Genomic DNA, 19159 nt, shown 5'->3' with positions numbered 1-19159 from the left:
CCATTAGCACCCTCTTCGAACAAAAATATATTGATATCAGCTTGAAAACAGTTCCAGTAATTTGTGTTTCGGTTTCAGATTTGCAGTTTTTTAAAATTGAGATAATAAATATCGGTTTTGCAATGGAGTCTTTTTAAAAATAAAAAGTTGTCCATACTTTTCCATCGCTTTTTATTATTCCATTTCATAGAATCATAGATTCACTACAGTGCAGAAGGCCATTCGACTCATCAAGTCCGCACTGACACTCTAAGTGCAACCTACCTAGGCCCATTTCTCCGCCATAGCATCGCAACCCCACCTAACCTGTAGATCCCTGTACACTAAGGGGCAATTTAGCATGGCTGATCCACCTAACCTGCACATCTTTGGACTGTGGGAGGAAATGGAGTATTCGGAGGGAATCCAAGCGGACAAGGAGAGAAAGTGAAAACCCCACAGTTATCAAAGACCGGAACAAATTGTTATAATTTCCCAAAAAATGTAATCCTTCACACAACTGAAATGAACATGACGAACCATGGCTCATTACCCGTCTCTTCACAACATATTTGCTTTGTCTTTACTTGATCTGAATTCAGAATGGAGCAACCTGACATCCATTAGTCTGTTGAAACAGCTGCAAACCAGGGAAAAACTTTGATTGATAGCTTTCACTCTGGTTGTAAGATAAAGAGGTTTCAAGTGTTTGCAGTTACTGTCGCAGGTACTTTAAAGAATCTGAATGATTGCCATTTTTATAGGACTGTCATAAATGAAAGTTTTATGAATGAGTGGCTATTTTATAAAAGCCTTTTCGCATAAATGATAGTTACTGCAGGGTTCAGTACAGACTGTATACTGGGTGAATGGGCAAGGAAGTGCCATATGTTGACATGGGTGGTACAGGCAACACCTTTTGAACTTAGAAAATCTAGAAGGACTGTTGTCATCAAAGGGGTTGGGAGAGCAGAAAATTAGGTCCGAGTTTATTTTAAACCAACATCCTTTTGAAAATGCAAAACAAAAGGTAGTTAACTGTGTAAATGTATTCTTGTGCTTTAACTGTAATGTTCATGTCTCTTTATTTTAATAAATGCTTAACTTTAATATAAAATTAACACAATTGGTCAACTTCAGAAAACCTCCTCATAATACACAAATTGCAAAACTATTCTGGCAGCTGTTTCAAGTCTCCCTTTGGGATTTGGCCAGCTCAGCACTTGCGAACTGCTGTGCAATGGTATACATCAAGTATGGCTGATGACCAGGAGACTCTCCCGCTCCTACTGCCTGACATTGGCAGGATTTACAGGTTGATAATCAACCAATTTGTCCATTTAATGAACGCATCCTCCACAACCATGAATTGCTGGTCAGATTTGAACCAGATTTTCACAGGCCAGGGTGCAACAGTGAGATATTTAAATTCAAGATTGATGTAACTCTTACAAGGAAGCCTAAAGTGGAAAATGAGAGGTGATTTCCAGTATCATAGCTCTGTGGGAAAATAATCAGATTAGGTTCTAAATGGCATTGGCATGAAACAGGGGAGTGAAAGAAACAGGGCTGCGAAAAATATCAATTTACAATAGGGGAAAAATATAATGGAAGCTAAAAGTGAGTACAAAGAACAGTAAGTATCCATGACTATACAGTAGTAAGCACCCAGAATATTGATGGATTTTTGTGGGGATGTAACAGAAGAATTAAACATAATTTTGGAACATTCTTTAGACATGTCATGTAAAACGACTGGAGGGAGGCATTCACTAACCTTACATCAGTGGTAGGAAAATGGCAAAATTAAAATTAAAGGTATTCTAAATGAATACTTGGAATCTCAAGGTAAGGGAGGCAATGGTGTAGTGGTATTTCCACTGGGTTGGTAATCCAGACACCTGCGATAATGCTCTGGGGACCTGGGGTTGAAATTTAAATTCAATTTTTTTTAAAATCTGGAATTAAAAGTCTCATGATGACCATGAAATGATAGTTTCTGGTTCTGGTTTGCGAATTGTCCTTTAAGGGAGGAAATCTTCTGTCCTCACCTGGTCTGGCCTACATGTGACTCCAGCTGTGGTTGACAAATGCCCTCTGAAATGGTCCCGCAAGCTACTCAGTTCAAGGGCAATTAGGGATGGGCAACAAATGCTGGTCCAGCCAGCAACTCCCACATCCCATGAAAGAAATTTTTAAAATGATCAATGTTTTGACTGACCCCAGAAAACCTTTTTTGGAAGAATAGTGAACTTGTGTTCACTGATAAAATGCCCACGCTGGAGGAGCAATTTTTAAATCCAATTTGATGCTGCGCTTCATTAAGCATCTAGTAACAAGTCAATGTAATAAAGAGACAATCTTCCACGTTATTTGGGGAGTAGGTCACCCACCCACCACTGGAATCAGAAATGCACTTTAATTCCAGAATTTTACTGCGTCATTTGTATTGCTTTGAATTAGCAACCATTTTGCAGTAAAACAAGTGACAATATAAACTGTAGGTACTGCTAGACTAAACACTAAAAATCATAACACCTAAATTTATCCTTTGACATATATTGCTGCATTATGTGTAGGAGTTTTGCAATGAACAGTATTACAGCATTCAAAGGCATGTCACATCTGTTTAGAACCAGCACTGAAAAAGCACATTGAGTCAATCAAAAAGCAGAAATCATATACACATCATCTGTAGGCTAACAATTTTACAGAATTTTATTTGTAACCCAAACACACACTTATACATGTGCATACACAATGCTCATTTTATATGTGTCAGAAAAGTATGCAAAATAGGTGACCTCTTATTCATAAACACAAGTATTGCCATTGGGGATATTGGCATATTTTTAAAAATGAATTCCCTACCATACAAGAGCTGTAACATGGGATTTTTCAAGGAGCATTGTTTATCATAACTATTTGCATGTTACACGACCTGCAGTAAAGGTGCTGGAGCTATGTACCGGTTAAAGTCTTCTAACACATAGCAGGACATGGAAATGGATTGCTGTTCCTTCATTAGGCATTGGGTTAAAATCTTGGAACGCATTACCGAACGTCACTGTGGGGGTACCTACACAGACTTCAGTGGATCAAGGAGGCAGCTCACCGCCATCTTCTCAATGGCAATTCAAGGCGAGCAAAGCCTTGCCAGTGATGCCCGCATCCCATGATGTGATATAAAATGTCTCCATAGCTACGAATCACCAAAAGACAAACTGCTGAATAATAAATTCAGCGCGAGACACGCACTAGCTCAATAACAAGAATTACATCCAGTATTCTTGGGTATGCTGCTACATGATCGTTAAGGAAATATAGTGATAGTGAAAGCTTCATTGTCATGCTATTTAGCTACAATGTGACCCTGCTAACTTGCTGAAATAGCAGTCAAAAACAAACCATTATTAAAATGTTGCCTGTGATATACTGAAACTGTATTAGCATAATTACTCAGACTTTATTGCACTGTCACAACCTGTGTGTCTTATTTGATCCAGAACTGAATTTATTTCCTGATACACACAATCACAAAGACTACTGGCTACTACCTCTACCACTACCAAACCTACTTCCCTTTAATCTGTTGCTGCAATTCCCATCATTGACTTTGCCATTTGACTGAACAGTTCCAATACTTATCTGCTAGCTTCCCATCCACTTAACCCAAAACTTCACTGCCCATTTCGTATCCTGCACCAAATCTCACTCACCCCATCCCCACTGGTCTACTTTGGCTCGATCATCCAGTACCTCAAATTTATAATGTTCATCCATGTTCAAACTAGATCTTCATGTTTATGCCAGAACCCCAACCTTCTGCATTAACCCATAAGTTAGCAGCTTAACTGTACAATTATCACCCACACTGTGCTGTCGTCAGAAACATTGTCCCTTGTTAAATGAAAAACCCAGTGCAGTTTAACCATCACTTCTGGAACCAGTGTTAATAGAGCACTCCTTGAGCTATGGAAATTCTTCAATATCCTCCTACAATTGCTCCAAATCTTTGCACTTCCAGCAACAACCAGGGCCAAATTTGAGAGGTACCTGATTTTGCTCCGGTTGTCAATGGTTGCACTCAAGTTGCACCACCCAATATACAAATATATCACCAATTGAAAGAGGTTAAGGAAGATTCTTTTATTAAATTCTGCTGACAGAGCAGAGGAAAATAATTGGGAAAAAAACATGGTTTACAACATTCTCTACAACATTCTCATTCAAGTCCAATAATATATAGAGGAAATTGAGGTTACAATTTATAAAAAGATCAACTTGTAAAAAAAATCTTTTAATTTTGTGAAGATTGAAAAGTTAAGTTATAAATGTAAATATTTCCAGAAATTAAAACTTAGGAGGTAGTCAAGATGATGCACTGTGCTATTTGATAGATTACACAGTAAGAGACTGGAGCGAATTAGAATATGGGGCTGAATCCAAATCAAGCTGATAGGATGCACAACTCTACTTTCTGGTAATAGCAACATTCTAGTGCAGTCGCGTTAGCAATGAGCGCACTGCACAGTAATGACCGTAGTTCTGCACCAATGGTCAATCTCAGTCAAAAAGATTGGATTTAAGAAAAATGTCACTAGCACAGTTGAAGATATTCTTTTAATTCAGATATTGCTGAAGCACAACACTGGAAGCTTTACTCTGCATATGACTGGGTGATAGCTTACCTATTAAATGTCTGATGCGTTCAAAAGGGAGGGGAGCTCTATTTTTTCTACCCTAACATTTGTAACCTGCAAATATAATCCCACAGAGTAAATTTTTGGAGCTTTTTAAAAAAAAAAACCATTTTTGTATCCTGCGTATTTTGGTAAGATGGTCATTCAATTTTGCTTCAGTCTCAAACTTTTTACCACATTATAATTCTTCCGTAGAATTTACAGCCACTCAATTTTGGAATCAAGGATAATTAATTCAGTTTCAGCATGTGCATAACTAAAACAAATAAAATATTTCCATTTTTCCCTCAAGTGGTCAGTGGGGAATTGCACTGACCATTGAAGCTGGAATTGTAGTCAGTCTCAAGTTGCCATTTCTCTATCAAGTCAAGGTTGCTAAATATCAGCCTCCATGTTCAAAGGCTACAATCAAAACCCAACCAACTACATTTTGAAAGTAAATAAATGAATGTTAAGTGAGAATAAGGTGGGCAAAGGCTTTGAATAATCAGTCTGTCAACACTAATTTTTTTGCATCATTTACAAAATATTACTTCAGGCAAATGCCTGAGGGCCACCACCAACCACAGAAATGAAACCCAGGCGAAGATGTGGAATGGTGGAAACATAGCAGGACAAATAAGCAATTTGACCGTATAACTGTTAAAGACTCATTACAATCATAGTATTAGCTGCTCTCTGCCGTGATATCTTTCAAAATAATAAAGGACATTGGAATCAAGTAAGACAATGGGTTGCAACAGCATTGGAAAATGTGTGCTACTTACACTATCTCAATGTTACTAGCTTATTATGCATCCTGATAAATATAGGATCAATGTTTAAAAATGTGCAATGTTACTCTGAATTATATTGTTGTGCATCACAAATTTAATTCGACACACTGACTCCCAGATGACAAAACATATGAACAGACTACTGCTTCGAAGCAAGGGATGTCACTTAAAAAATATTACCGGCTGATACTGATCATTTAAAAACAATGCCTGCTAGAATGAGTTTGCCCACCTGCATGTGCTGAGGAGTAACTATAAGAAAAGGTATTATAGGTGAGGCCAGCGTGCATGCATTGGATGGAATAACTCTAACATGGGTAAAGATGCAGGACCAGTACAAAGTGACCATTGGAGAATCAACTCAAATTATATTTTAGTTTTCAAGGATCAGCTTGGAGACTTTGGATTGAAACATCCTGAAAACAAAGTTACACATATCCAAAACAGTTTCTAAAAGTCTTATATTGACCAATCAGTATCAATGTATTAATAAGTATAATACCACAGAAACAGAAGAGGAATAACACTTTCTCAAAAGGTTATCCAAATGCCGAAAATCTGATGTAATCAGAAATCGGAAGTAAACCAAATCATACTCCTGCTATATTTAACGTCAAACAGAAAAAATGCATTATCGAGGGTTTACAAACAACTCGGGGACCTTTTTACAATTCACTACTGGGGCACAATTCAAGACTTGTTGCCAAATGACAACAGTGTGTCCATAATAACAGAAGATTTGTTGCCAAATGACAACAGAGTATCTATAATAACGGAAAATAATATTTTCATTTACATTTTCAGTCAGAAGAAACCGTTGCATTTTAATGTGCATTATTGAATCAGGCAGCCCACTGCTCACAGTCTTTGATACATATGGCTGCAACAGAGGTTAACTTCATTTTTGGCCACATCACTGGAATTGCAGAGATTGGTGTTCAGTAGCTAAAGTTATTCCACATCCATTTCATCGCTGTCGCCGTCTCTTCTTGGGTGCTGGAAAATCTACAAACAAACAGAACTTTAGCATGAGGCATCTGTAACTCAACTAAAACAGTCTAGCGAAATGCAACCAATTGATGGGTTGATTCTGATGTCCAGCAGTGATGACCATGGAAAGGTTATTTCCTAAATAATCTCAGCAGTGACCTACCAATGTGTGTGCTGTCCTCCTGGGCCTGATTTTCAGTCAGTATATAAACCCAAAGCCATGTATTCCTAAAAGTGTTGTTGCTTGGAAAATAAACAGATTCATTCCTAGGGCTTCTGCCTCCAGTCATAAAAATGCTGGTTTCAAATTGTACAGTTAAAACAGAAGAGTATAAATGAAGAACAGGTAACTGCCATTAAAGCTTCAGCAACTGATTGAAAAGAGCAGTACAACAGTGCACCAAGAGGAGGAAAAAACAGCCCCATTTTCTCACAAACTTCTTGATAACTGGTGTCACAGTGGTTCTCCCCAATGTCCATGCCACATGTCCACATTCCATGCGGGAGGCCAGCATTCTGGGGTCACTGTCAGAAATCATGGACCAAAATTAGTATAGGTAAGGCCTTGCCTCCAAACAGGAGATTGGGAATTGTTGCTCACATTATATTGAGCCATTGATCACAAATGGTAAGAAATCTGAATGGCATGTGGGAAAGAGTAAAAGGATCTTGGGAAGATGCAGAAGTGTGGTTAGTTTGTTTAGACACATGGGGGAGATGAGGAAGAAAGAGCAGCCATTAGCTTTTGGGGAAGCTAGGTCCGGTTGGTCTGTTTAAAACGCTGTGTTACTTGCATTTCTAATTTTCAAGAGGATTGTGAAGCATGAGAAAGTTAATTTAAAATTAACCAATTTTGTGTTTTCCAGGGTACATTCCACACCGCTATAAATTCCCCCAAGTTTGGGCGAGGGGAGGGGGCGGGCAGAGCTGCATTTGTCCAGACTTGGGAACTAACTAGATCAATAACCATTATCAATGATAAATAACAACAGAAAATTCCCAAAATACTCAGCAGGTTAGGTAACATCTGTGGAGAGAAAAATAATTAACGGTTCAGGTCTGTGGGCTGCAAACCCTCTATTTGCTATTAAGCATTCTGTTTTTATAAATACTTTTTTCTGCCACTAACAGAATAGTTATTGTGAAATCTTTTGTCCGGTATTAGCACAAATATTAACAGATCTGACACTGAAGGTTACGAGTTCAAGCTCCGTCAGTGACTTTAGCACTTAACCCAGGTTAAGACTCCAGTGCAATACTGAGGGAGGTGCTGCACTGTAGGGAAGTGCCAACTCTCAGATGAGAAGTAAATCCGAGGCCCTGTATACCTCTCAAGTAGATGTAAAAGATCCCATAGCACTATTTGAAAAAATCAGCAATTTCTCCCCGGACAATATTTATTCCAACCAACATAAGAGGAAAAAGGAACAGATGATCAAAAATATTTCACACAGGCTGTGAAGCGCTTTGGGCATCTCCTGTTGTGAATGGTATTGCATAAACACAAGATCAGTCTTCCTTCTTTAAGAGTCAAGTCTACTGTTTTTTGTGTTTAACAATGAACAGTTAAGTTCTGTAAATTACTCCTGCTTCTGCTGGTCTGTTACTTGCAATAAACCAGCTCCGTGGTTTATAGCCCAAGCGACAATCTGATTTATTCAACAACTTTCCAAAATCCAGAAGATCGCAATAAGGTTCATGACATATTCCACACATCCAGGGCAGCACGGTGGCGCAGTGGTATGCATTGCTGCCTCACGGCGCCGAGGACCCAGGTTCGATCCCGGTCCCGGGTCACGGTCTAGTTTACACATTCTCCCCGTGTCTGCATGGGTCTCACCCCCACAACCCAATGATGTGCAGGGTGGGTGGATTGGCCACGTTAAATTGCCCTTCACTGGAAAAATAATTGGGTACTCTAAATTTATTTTTAAAAATATTCCACACACCAAATGCATTGACAAAAATTCTATTAGAACCTTAAGCTTGGGATATCATCAGATACTGGGTGTACAAAGACACTCAGTGCTTTGCAAGACTCTGGTGCTGAATAAGAGGAAAATAGCTGAGCAATAGCCCCAAAACTATGGGAAATGTGCAACAGAAGCAGGGAAGAATGATGAAAATATAACAATGATATAAAATGGATATTTGCTCTCCTGTTTTTCCCCAGCCAAATAACATTCTAAATCTTTATTAGGTCCGCATTTATTACTGGAATGCTGAGGTTTCTGCTCCTAGTTTCCTAGGTAACCATTTCATATTCCTCAGCTGCATTTTGAGAGACGAGACTTACTTTAATGAAATCTTCACTGACCACGATAGCATGCAATTCAGTCACAAAATCTAACCTTATTGCATGACATGAGAATGGGTACCAAAATATTGAATGTGCACAAACCAAGACCCTAAAATGCTGTATTCGGTCAAAGAGTCTGCACTGATGATTAGATCAGGATGTGATTTCAATCAGTATTAAAAAAAAAAATTACCGCCCTATAATTTTGTCACCAAAAGAACAAAAAGAGGTTAAGAGGGATGGCTGAGTTTTTGTTGTTCGGACATAGAAGGCCCAATCAGAAACCCAGCGGTAGCAGAATTCATAATAGGTTTTAAAAGTAGCTAACTGTTTGTTTAGGAGAGGGAGCCAAGTGTACGAAGAGAGACAAGGTATCAAGTTTATGAAGTGCTGACAATTGATGGGAGGAAATAAGAGATCTGGAAGATCCGTGATAGGATAGAAGGAAGGAGGGGAGATTAACTAACAAAAGGGATGATGACTGGAAGGTAAAATTAGATCGTAATGGCCCAAGTCCCAAGTAAAGAGACAAAAGATGAGCCTAGAGGAGTTTTAAATAGGAGAGCAGAACCATTGCCAACAGCTGTTGCGTGAAAAATTGGGGACAGAGTTTGATCTGAAATTGTTAAAATGTATGGCCTTTTGGAATGTTGAAAGGTGAGGGGAAGATGTGTTTGGTGGTGGTTTCATGCTGGGCATGGAGGAAATGCTAGAATTTGATCTAGATTATCATAGATTATCATAGAATTTACAGTGCAGAAGGAGGCCATTCGGCCCATCGAGTCTGCACCGGCTCTTGGAAAGAGCACCCTACCCAAGGTCAACACCGCCACCCTATCACCATAACCCAGTAACCCCACCCAACACTAAGGGCAATTTTGAACACTAAGGGCAATTTATTATGGCCAATCCACCTAACCTGCACATCTTTGGACTGTGGGAGGAAACCGGAGCACCCGGAGGAAACCCACGCATACACGGGGAGGATGTGCAGACTCCGCACAGACAGTGACCCAAGCTGGAATCGAACCTGGGACCCTGGAGCTGTGAAGCAATTGTGCTATCCACAAGGCTACCGTGCTGCCCCAAGATCTGTTAAATGTGGAGACAGGTGGGGGAAACGAGGGGAATCCCGTTGTGGTTCTTGGAGGAGAGGACAAGTGGGGAGGCGCGCGATGAGGAGCGCAAAGAGGGGCACGATTCAGCTGCCTCATCGCAGCCGACTTGGTGTCAAGACGAGGTCGTTGAATCTTGCGAGAGATTTGAGATGCTCAAAATGTCTGGCGAGATGTGGTGATCTGGATCTTACCCTCACGGGGCATGGCCCAGACCTGCATATTTAAATGAGGTGTTACGGGGATAGGGTGGAAGTCTTAAGTGGGCTTAAGAGGACTTAGGTGGGTCGGTGCACTCGATGGGCCGAATGGCCTCCTTCTGCACTGCATGTTCTATGTGTATACCTCATTTAAATAAACGTCTGTTGGATTCTCCCGGCGTCCGGGACTCAACAGCCACGCTTGCGAGACCGTGCCGGGGCATCATTAGTCTAGTCCACACAAACGTGGATGAGACATGATGGCTAGTGGAGACCCCAGAGTGGTCATGGACAGGGTAGGGTAGCACCCCGGCTCTCCCTCTGGCACTAGGGCACTGTTACCTGGCAATGCTACCTGGGCACGCTGATGGTGCCACCCAGAATGCCCAGGTGGCACTCCCAGACTGGCAGTGGCACTGTCTGGATGCCAGGGATCGGTCCTGGGAGGTCTTACTAGGTAGAATGGAGGCAGAGGAGGGTTTCCTGGGGGCAGGTGAGAGAGGTTTCAAAACGCAGGGATGGAAAGGGGGGGGGGGGGCGAGTGTGTGAGAGAGAGAGAGAGAGAGAGAGAGAGAGAGAGAGAGGGGGAGATCAGGGCAGCTTTCCAAACTGACGCCCTGATCTGCAAGGAAGTACAGCCTTGGCAGAAAGAATCTCCCCAAGACCAAACTGTGAAAAGTGGGCAGCACAGTGGTGCTGTGGTTAGCACTGCTGCATCAAGGTGCCGAGGACGCGGGTTTGATCCTGGCCTCGGGTCACTGTCCGTGTGGAGTTTGCACATTCTTCCCATCTCTGCGTGGGTCTCACCCCCACAACCCAAAGATGTGTAGTGTAGGTGGATTGGTCATGCTAAATAGCCCCTTAATTGGAATAAAAAAGCTACAAAATATATGGAAAAGTACCATTGAATCGCAAGATGTTTCTCAGCACTGCAGCCACCAAGAAACATGCTAAATATGTCCAAAACCGGACATAGAAATAATTTGCTTGAATCGTGCCCCAGATGTGCGAAAAATAGAACAGACGTGATCAAGGGCCCTGGGTAGTCACCCGAAATGTAAATTTTTGTTTAGTCCTCCACAAATGCTTAATATTTTCAACATTCTTAGTATTTTGCTCAGAATGTTAAATGGTGTAGACAAGATAAACCCATGGCACCGTAAGACCATAAGACATAGGAGCAGAATTAGGCCACTCGGCCCATCGGGTCTGCTCCGCCATTCAATCTTGGCTGATAATTTTCGCATCCCCATTCTCCTGCCTTCTCCCATAACCCCTGATCCCCTTATCAATCAAGAACCTACCTATCTCTGTCTTTTTTTTTAATAAACATTTTATTGAGGTATTTTTGGTATAGAAACAACAACATAGACGAGATACATGAAACCATAAACATAGTGCAAAAACTGTTTCCCTTTCGTACAGGTCCCACCCTTATTACCCCCCTACTCTAACCTAAACTACTCCCCCCCCCCCACCCCCCTCCATCTGCTGATGATTAATTTTCCGCAAGGAAGTTGACGAACGGTTGCCACCTCCGGGTGAACCCTAACAGTGAACCTCTCAAGGCGAACTTAATTTTCTCCATACAGAGAAAGCTAGCCATGTTCAATAGCCAGGTCTCTGACTTCCATGCCAATAGTATCGGTCTCCGGGCTACCAGGGAAGCAACGGCCAGAACATCTGCCTCTTCGTCCTCCTGGATTCCCGGATCTTCCGACACCTCGAAAATCGCCACCTCTGGACCTAGCGCCACCCTTGTTTTTAACACCGTGGACATGACATCCGCAAACCCCTGCCAAAATCCCCGAAGGTTTGGACATGTCCAAAACATATGGACACGGTTCGCTTGTCCTCCTGCACATTTTCCGCACCTGTCCTCCATCCCAAACAATCTGCTCATCCAGGCCACTGTCATGTGAGCCCGGTGCACAACCTTAAATTGTATCAGGCTGAGCCTGGCACATGTTGCAGACGTGTTGACTCTACTCAATGCGTCTGCCCATAAACCATCCTCTATCTCACCTCCCAGCTCCTCCTCCCACTTACGTTTCAATTCCTCGGTCTGCGTCTCCTCCGACCCCATAAGCTCCTTATAGATGTCCGAAACGCTCCCTTCTCCTACCCACCCTCTGGAAATTACCCTGTCCTGAATCTTCCTTAGCGGTAGGAGCAGGAAGGTTGCCACCAGTTTACGAAGGAAGTCCCGCATCTGCAAGTATCTGAATTTGTTTCCTCTCGCCGGCCCAAACTTTTCCTCCAATGCCCTCATACTCAGAAAGCTCCCCTCTGTGAACACAGCCCCCATCCTCTCAATCCCCGCTCTCCGCCATTACCAGAACCCCCCATCCATACTCCCCGGGGCAAACCGGTAGTTATCACAAATTGGGGCCCAGACCGATGCTCCCACTGCTCCCAAATGCCACCTCCACTGGCCCCAAACTCTCAGGGCCGCAAGCCACAGATTCTGCATCCATTGCGATCACTACCTCCTTTAGTCTGAGATTGTGTCCTCTGCTTCTAGTTTTTCTGACAAGTGGAGACACCCTATCAACGTCCACTCTATCCAGACCTCACAGTACCCTGTAAGTTTCAATAAGACTCCCCCTTCATCCTTCTAAACTCCAGCGAGTACAGACCCAGAGTCCTCAACCATTCCTGATACAACAAGATCTTCATTCCGGAGATCAGAAATATAATGTCCTGATGCTGACTTGAAACCAAATGTGCGCATGCACATGTTTCCCCACTTGTCAGGTATCTGATATTACACAGGCTCTGCTGGCACTGATTCCGCTCAGTGCTGCTGGCTAGATAGAGGTCTCAGGGCCACCAGGTTGGGAAACTGCAGCTGAAACTGAAGCTGAGCCCTGGAGAGTAGGAGCCTGGGGCAAGGAGGTCTGGAGAATCTGTCCTCCATCCCCTCCCTCAGTCTGTGTGACAGGTGACAGTGGTTCTGGATTTAGTGTGGGAAGCCCTGGGTGAGGGTGGCTGGGTTTCTGGACTCTTCGTCTCCCAAACCCAGTTCCCTGTGCTCAGAATCCGAGTTGCTACTTTTCAGTCTGTCTGCACCAAGATTCCAAACATGATTCATAGGTTATAGTTGCTGACTAAACAAGGTAAGTGTAATGAGTATGGAATAATACTATTATTGAGATTAAGCACAGTATATAGCATGAGGCATGTGGGCTAGATCAGTAACTCGGGCACTGCACATAGGCAGGAATTATGTCCTCGGCAGTTTCGGCTCACCATATACAGCCAAGCACAAAATACTGCAAGAAGTACGAATAAATAATTTCTTCAATCATTTCCAGTTGCCCTTTATTAAGTTGGTGAAATGTAAGGTTAAGACATGTCTCAGGAAGAACGTCTTCATGTAAAGAGTGATTATAATTTAGAATGGTTTTTGGGTTCATTCTGGAGTCAATTAACTGTCGCAACATAGAAAACGGATGATCCTATCCAAATAATCCATTAGCAACGGAATGAGAACACTTTGTCTCAAAATACTAATCATGGATTTTTTTTTTGTTCACGAGGTCTGACATACAAATGCTACCGAGACACCTACATAATGAAGCTTCAATTTGCCTGATATAAAGGGTAGAATATTGTCCAATACAGTCACTTCACTTATCTATCAGAGACCAGATAGAGGTCTGCAAAAGGCAAGGCTTCGGGGGCCACTAAGCGTGCATGGCTCACAGCTGGGCTTTAGCCCACTAAAATCCATGAAACACTGACCAGAACCATGCTCCCTTCTTCGGAAGATCTAGTGAGAAAAATACCAACCCACAACAAGAAATCTATTTTGAAATTAATTGTTTGGCCCTCAAACGTCACTGTTTTTCTTTTGCGGACTATCATCTCGTGAGCATGAACAAAGGAATCTGCGTGCCACTGAATTGTTAAAAAATAAAGATTGAAAATGGTTATGTTTGTTTTGTGACCTTTCACTGTAGTATACAATGAACAAGTGATCCTAACTGGGGAGACCAGTTAAGCCGGCGGGGCTGGATGCGAGGTTCCGGGGGTAGCGGCAGGTGGGGATTGAGTATTTTAGGGACTTTTAGAGGACAAATTCATGGGGTTGGATGAGTTGGAGGAATTGTATGATTTGCCCAAAGGGAATGGCTTTAGGTACCTGCATGTGAGGTATTTCGTGAGGAGAGAGGTGCCATCCTTCCTGGGGATGCCACCTCCGGTGTTGCAGGATGAGCTGTTGTTGGAGGACGAATTAGGGGAGGGGAGGGTGTCGGATATTTACAAGAAATTGATGGAGAGGGAATGCGATCCGGTGGAGGAGATCAAGCACAAGTGGGAGTAGGAGCTGAGAGGGGAGGTGCGGACCGGGATGGGGGTGGAGGATGAATGCGTCCTCGTCGTGTGCGAGGCTAAGCCTCATCCGGTTTAAAGTGGTGCATAGGGCCCACTTGACAGTGGTGAGCATGAGCAGGTTCTTTGAGGGGGTGGAAGACAGGTGTGGGCGGTGCACTGGTGGGGGGGGGGGGGGGGGGGGGGGGGGAGATCACATCCACATGTTCTGGACGTATCCGAAACTGAGGGGGGTTCTGGGAGGGGTTCTCAGATGTAATGTCCGAGGGGGTGATCCCGAGTCCGGAGGTGGCGATATTTGATGTGTCGGAAGACCCGGGAGTCTAGGGGGATAGAGAGATCGATGGATTGCCTTTGCCTTCCTGATAGCCCAGTGATGGATTTTGTTATGCTGGCGGGACTCGGAGCGCCAAAGGCATGGGGTGTGGGTGAGCGATCTGGCAGAATTCCTGAGGTTGGGAAAAATCAAGTTCGCTCCTCATGGATTAATAGAGGGGTACACCCGGAAGTGGAAACCGTTCATTGATTTCTTCAAGGAGGATCGAGAGGTCTGAAAGAGTTGGGGTTTTTTGGGGGGTTAGGGGGTAAAATAGGGAAGGCGGGATGTAGTGGGTGTTGGTACCAGTGGAAATTGGGGATCTGTGGCTGTTTGTTTAGGTTGATGTGTTGGTCTTCTGATATTTTGTGTATATACATGTAAAAAGCCTTGAATAAAAATATTTTTGAATATTGGAAGACCAGTTATTCTTTTTTCTCAAGTATTAAATAATTTTCACATATAAAACACAAAATATCAACTATCCTCTATCACCATAATCATGCCACTTACAGGATATTTTTCATCCAGGCACTGCAATGATTCTTGATATCATTCAGTAATTTTCAATCATAAAAACACAATGTTGGAAATACTCAGGTGGTCAGGTAGCATCGGAGACATGCTTCAGGTCAATGATCTGTCGTTCCAATTTACAGCATTTGCAGTATTTTGCCTCAGTTACTTTCCAACGTTAACTAAAGCTATCACATTCGCATGATCTACAAATGGATGCTTACATTTCAGACTGGAGCTGAGGTTACATGAAAACAAATACCCATCTTTTTCTAGACTCGCATCAAGAAAGGTTTGGGCAGCACATTAGCACAAGTGGCTAGCACTGTGACTTCACAGCACCAGGGTCCCAGGTTCCATTCCCCGCTGGGTCACTGTCTGTGAGGAGTCTGCATGTTCTCCCCGTGTCTGCGTGGGTTTCGTCCGGGTGCTCCGGTTTCCTCCCACAGTCCAAAGACGTGCAGGTTAGGTGGATTGGCCATGATAAATTGCCCGTAGTGTCCAAAAAGGTTAGGAGGGGTTATTGGGTTACAGGGATAGGGTGGAAGTGAGGGCTTAATGTGGGTCGGTGCAGAGTCGATGGGCCGAATGGCCTCCTTCTGCACTGCATGTTCTATGTTTCTCAAGGGTAGATGTGGCTAAAGCATCCATTGCAATCCTGAGGAACACTGAAGAGGGCTCCCATCTTGAAAAGAACCCATGTTCTTAGCACGCCCTTTGAAAAATTACCTTGTTTTCTGCTGTGTTCTTTCACGGAGGAATTCCTACTTCTTGGGGTTTGTTTCATTCGTCCCCAATCAGACCCAGATTCTGAAGACTCCAATTTTATTTGGCGATGCCGTCTGGATCTAGGTGCCTTCATACAAAACATGAATTTTATAAACAAAATTGTGACTTTTGCTTTTAACAATTAAATCCCACAGCATTGTTTTACATTCATAACAACGTAAAATGACATCTGCCAAGAAATCAAATCCTGAGCAAGTGCACTGAAGCATGAAGAACGGAAACGCAAGTAAATAGTTCACCCCAGGCCAGTCACTGAGCTTGTTGGACCAAACCTACAAAGGTAGACAGTAACAGAGAAGAAAACACAGGTACAGGGGAAGATTGAGATGTAAAAAGAAGTTACAAGCCTGCTTTATGGGTCCACAGAGAACATAACAAAAATTAGCAGTGTGGCCAATGCCTGAACAGATTACGTGAAAGCAGTCCTACAGCTTAATTGGTGCCTTATTTAAACCAAACAGGTATAACACATACCAATTTCGACCTGCTAATAATATACCTTTCTGGGTATGGAAAAGCATGTGAACATTTGGTGAAAAGCAATAACCTTTGTCTTATACTCTGGTCATGCTGTTTCATGAAAAGCAATGTGACTAGAAATAATAATTTGCATGGTGACCTTGACTAAATGGGAGTATCCAAAACTGAAACCACCCAGGGGAGAAAAAAAGTAACACTGCTATTACTAATATGCTTAAATTATGTCCAGAAACAATTATGCCTTGATCAAGATCTTTTAGAATCGCTATTGTTTCTTTTACTTAGCTTCCAATTGTCTTCCAAAAAGGGCACTTTACTGACATAAGGGTTCCTGGGAAGTAACAGTAAACCTCCAGTACCTTCCATTAGTGACCAGTCTTCAAGTGCAAGCCCGATTGGTGGGTATTAGGAGTCTCGTTAGATTCTGAGAACCATCACCTAAACAACCAATTCGTGCAGCAGGCTTACAATCACACGAGTCAATTAGATATACTTTAAAAGTGGGAATCCTGGTAAACTGTCCCTTTACCGAGGGACATGGAGGTTAATGGCACTGCTCATACTTCTGCCTATGGAGGTCAGCCAACTCGGCAAAGACCAGCGATCAACCACACTCGCCAAAAAGCACTTACATCTAACAGCCCTCCATAAGAAATTAACGTCCCAGTCTAGAATCAAACTTAGGACATCTCAAGTAAAGTTTACATCACTACCATCAAGGTTATGCCATCAATTTTCCACCCAGTAGTGTTAAACATTAGTCATTGTAATAATTCTTCATCAATCATCAGTAATAAAAGATAGCAAGCTTTTTAATGAAAATTTATATTTGCTATACAGACCTTCACTGTTGAATTGTACGATTTTGACTTTATGTCTGCAAGGGTTTGTGCACGATTGAAACCCTGTAAAAAATAAGCACCCACTTTAATCAGTTTCATCATTACTTTATAAATTAAAGAATACAAACTAAAGCAAAGTGGTTTTGCTAAATGACACTAAAATAAAAGTAATGTGGATGTGGAAATCTGAAATAAAACAAAGGGCAAGAAAAACATGGCGGGCGGAATTCTCCGACCCCCTGCCGGGTCGGAGCCCCCCCGCGAATCGCGTCACGCTGCCCCGATGCCTGGAAGCAATTCTCAGGCGCCGGTCGGGGTATGCGCCCACTCTCCGGCCTGGATGGGCCGAGCACAAAAAATACGAGTCCCGCCGGCGCCGTTCTAACATCCTCTGAGCCGGAGGGACCTCGGCATTGAAAGGTCCGGGGGCGGCCTGTAGTGGGAGACGGGGGGTCCGACCTAGGGAGGGACCTCCGTAGTGGCCTGGCCCGCGATCGGGGCCCACCGATCGGCGGGCCGGCCTCTCTGGCTGGGGGCCTCCTTTCCTTCGCGCCGGCTCCTGTAGCACTACGCCATTTGGCGTCGGAGCAGGCGCGGGGAAGAAGGCCACTGCGCATGCGCTAGTTGGCGCTGGCCCAACTGCGCATGTGCGGACCCTGCGCCGCCGGTTTCACACCGGGATCGGCAGCTGGAGCGGCATGGGCCGCTCCAGCACCGTGCTCGCCCCCTGTGGGCCGGAAAATGGGGTCCCGGAACGGGCGCCGACGCCAGAGTAAAACACTCCTGTTTTTACGCCGGCGTCGACACTTAGCCGCCCGATGGGAGAATCCCGGCAAGTCTGGCAGCATCTGTGGAGAGAGAAACAAAGTTAACGTCGAGTCCAATCTGACTCGTCCTCAGGTGCTGCTAGGCCTGCTGGGTTTTTCCAGCACTTTCTGTTTTTATTGCTGTTATTGTTCCATTGCGTATTCACATCTGTTGTAAAATGTATTATAATAACCATAAACATTTGGTTAATGTGGTTGAAGGTAATAGTATAATATTGCCAGATACAAGTCCAGTACACAGATTTCATACCCAATGATGGTTTTTATTGTGCAATTTTTGCTACGAATCAAAAATCTGATTTTCTCATTCACAACATGTGGTTAATATATTGGAAAACACAATTGCATTCCATTATCCACAAAAGGCATGTTTTAGCAACCTTGCACTGTTCCATCTACAAGAATATCAGTTTAGGACACGTCACAATAATTAAATGTTTTTAAAAAGGAACAATTAAGGGATGTGTACATCTCAGTGAATTTATCTTGGCCCATAGTTGAAAGGTTAATTTTTTCTATTCTAATTGAAATGGTTATTAGATAAATGTGAATGCGCATTCCAACAGTATGAAAAAGGTGGCAGAGTCGTCACTGGAGCTTGCTTGCACACAGTTTCCAGAGATAACTTGTAAAGCAAAGCCACCTCTGACGGTATCAATCCTGCAAGAACTTATCCCAGCCCCTGGTGATGGGACGGCAGTCTAATGTAATCAGAGCATAAAAGCAATTATGCAAGTGGCAGTTCAGACTTTTAGCTGTTGTTCAATCAACACAATATAAATGAACAGCAGCTGACTGAGTACTGCAGAACCACTCAAAGGCATATGCAATATAAATGAACCACAAGTCTCAAAGAAACCAATTCTGCAACATGTACTCATAGCCTGGAAACCAATAGCTTGCATTGGTGGATGCAATACTTTTCAGATTTAGCACAGGGAAAATGAGGCAGAATTGAGCAAGCTGAAGGCAATATGGTACATATGACT

The 19159-nt window shown here is 43.0% G+C and overlaps 1 protein-coding gene across 4 annotated transcripts in view; it reads right to left on the bottom strand.

The window, feature by feature from the left end:
- Nucleotides 1-2672: 2672 nt before the first annotated feature.
- The window catches only part of snapc1b (small nuclear RNA activating complex, polypeptide 1b), a 79056-nt gene continuing 62569 nt past the window's right edge, over nt 2673-19159 (bottom strand). For all 4 annotated transcript variants that reach the window (XM_072491992.1, XM_072491966.1, XM_072491983.1 and 1 more), the window contains exons 9-11: nt 17344-17406; nt 15962-16088; nt 2673-6463 (exon numbers count right to left, since the gene is read on the bottom strand). In XM_072491992.1, the coding sequence (XP_072348093.1) occupies nt 6426-6463; nt 15962-16088; nt 17344-17406 (228 nt within the window). In that variant the 3' untranslated portion in view covers nt 2673-6425. The remainder of the gene's footprint in view (nt 6464-15961; nt 16089-17343; nt 17407-19159) is intronic.

This window comes from Scyliorhinus torazame, chromosome 2, assembly GCF_047496885.1.
Source record: "Scyliorhinus torazame isolate Kashiwa2021f chromosome 2, sScyTor2.1, whole genome shotgun sequence".
NCBI lineage: Eukaryota > Metazoa > Chordata > Chondrichthyes > Carcharhiniformes > Scyliorhinidae > Scyliorhinus > Scyliorhinus torazame.
The sequence above is the reverse complement of the archived record's forward strand: the minus strand, read 5'-3'. Positions and strand labels throughout refer to the sequence as shown.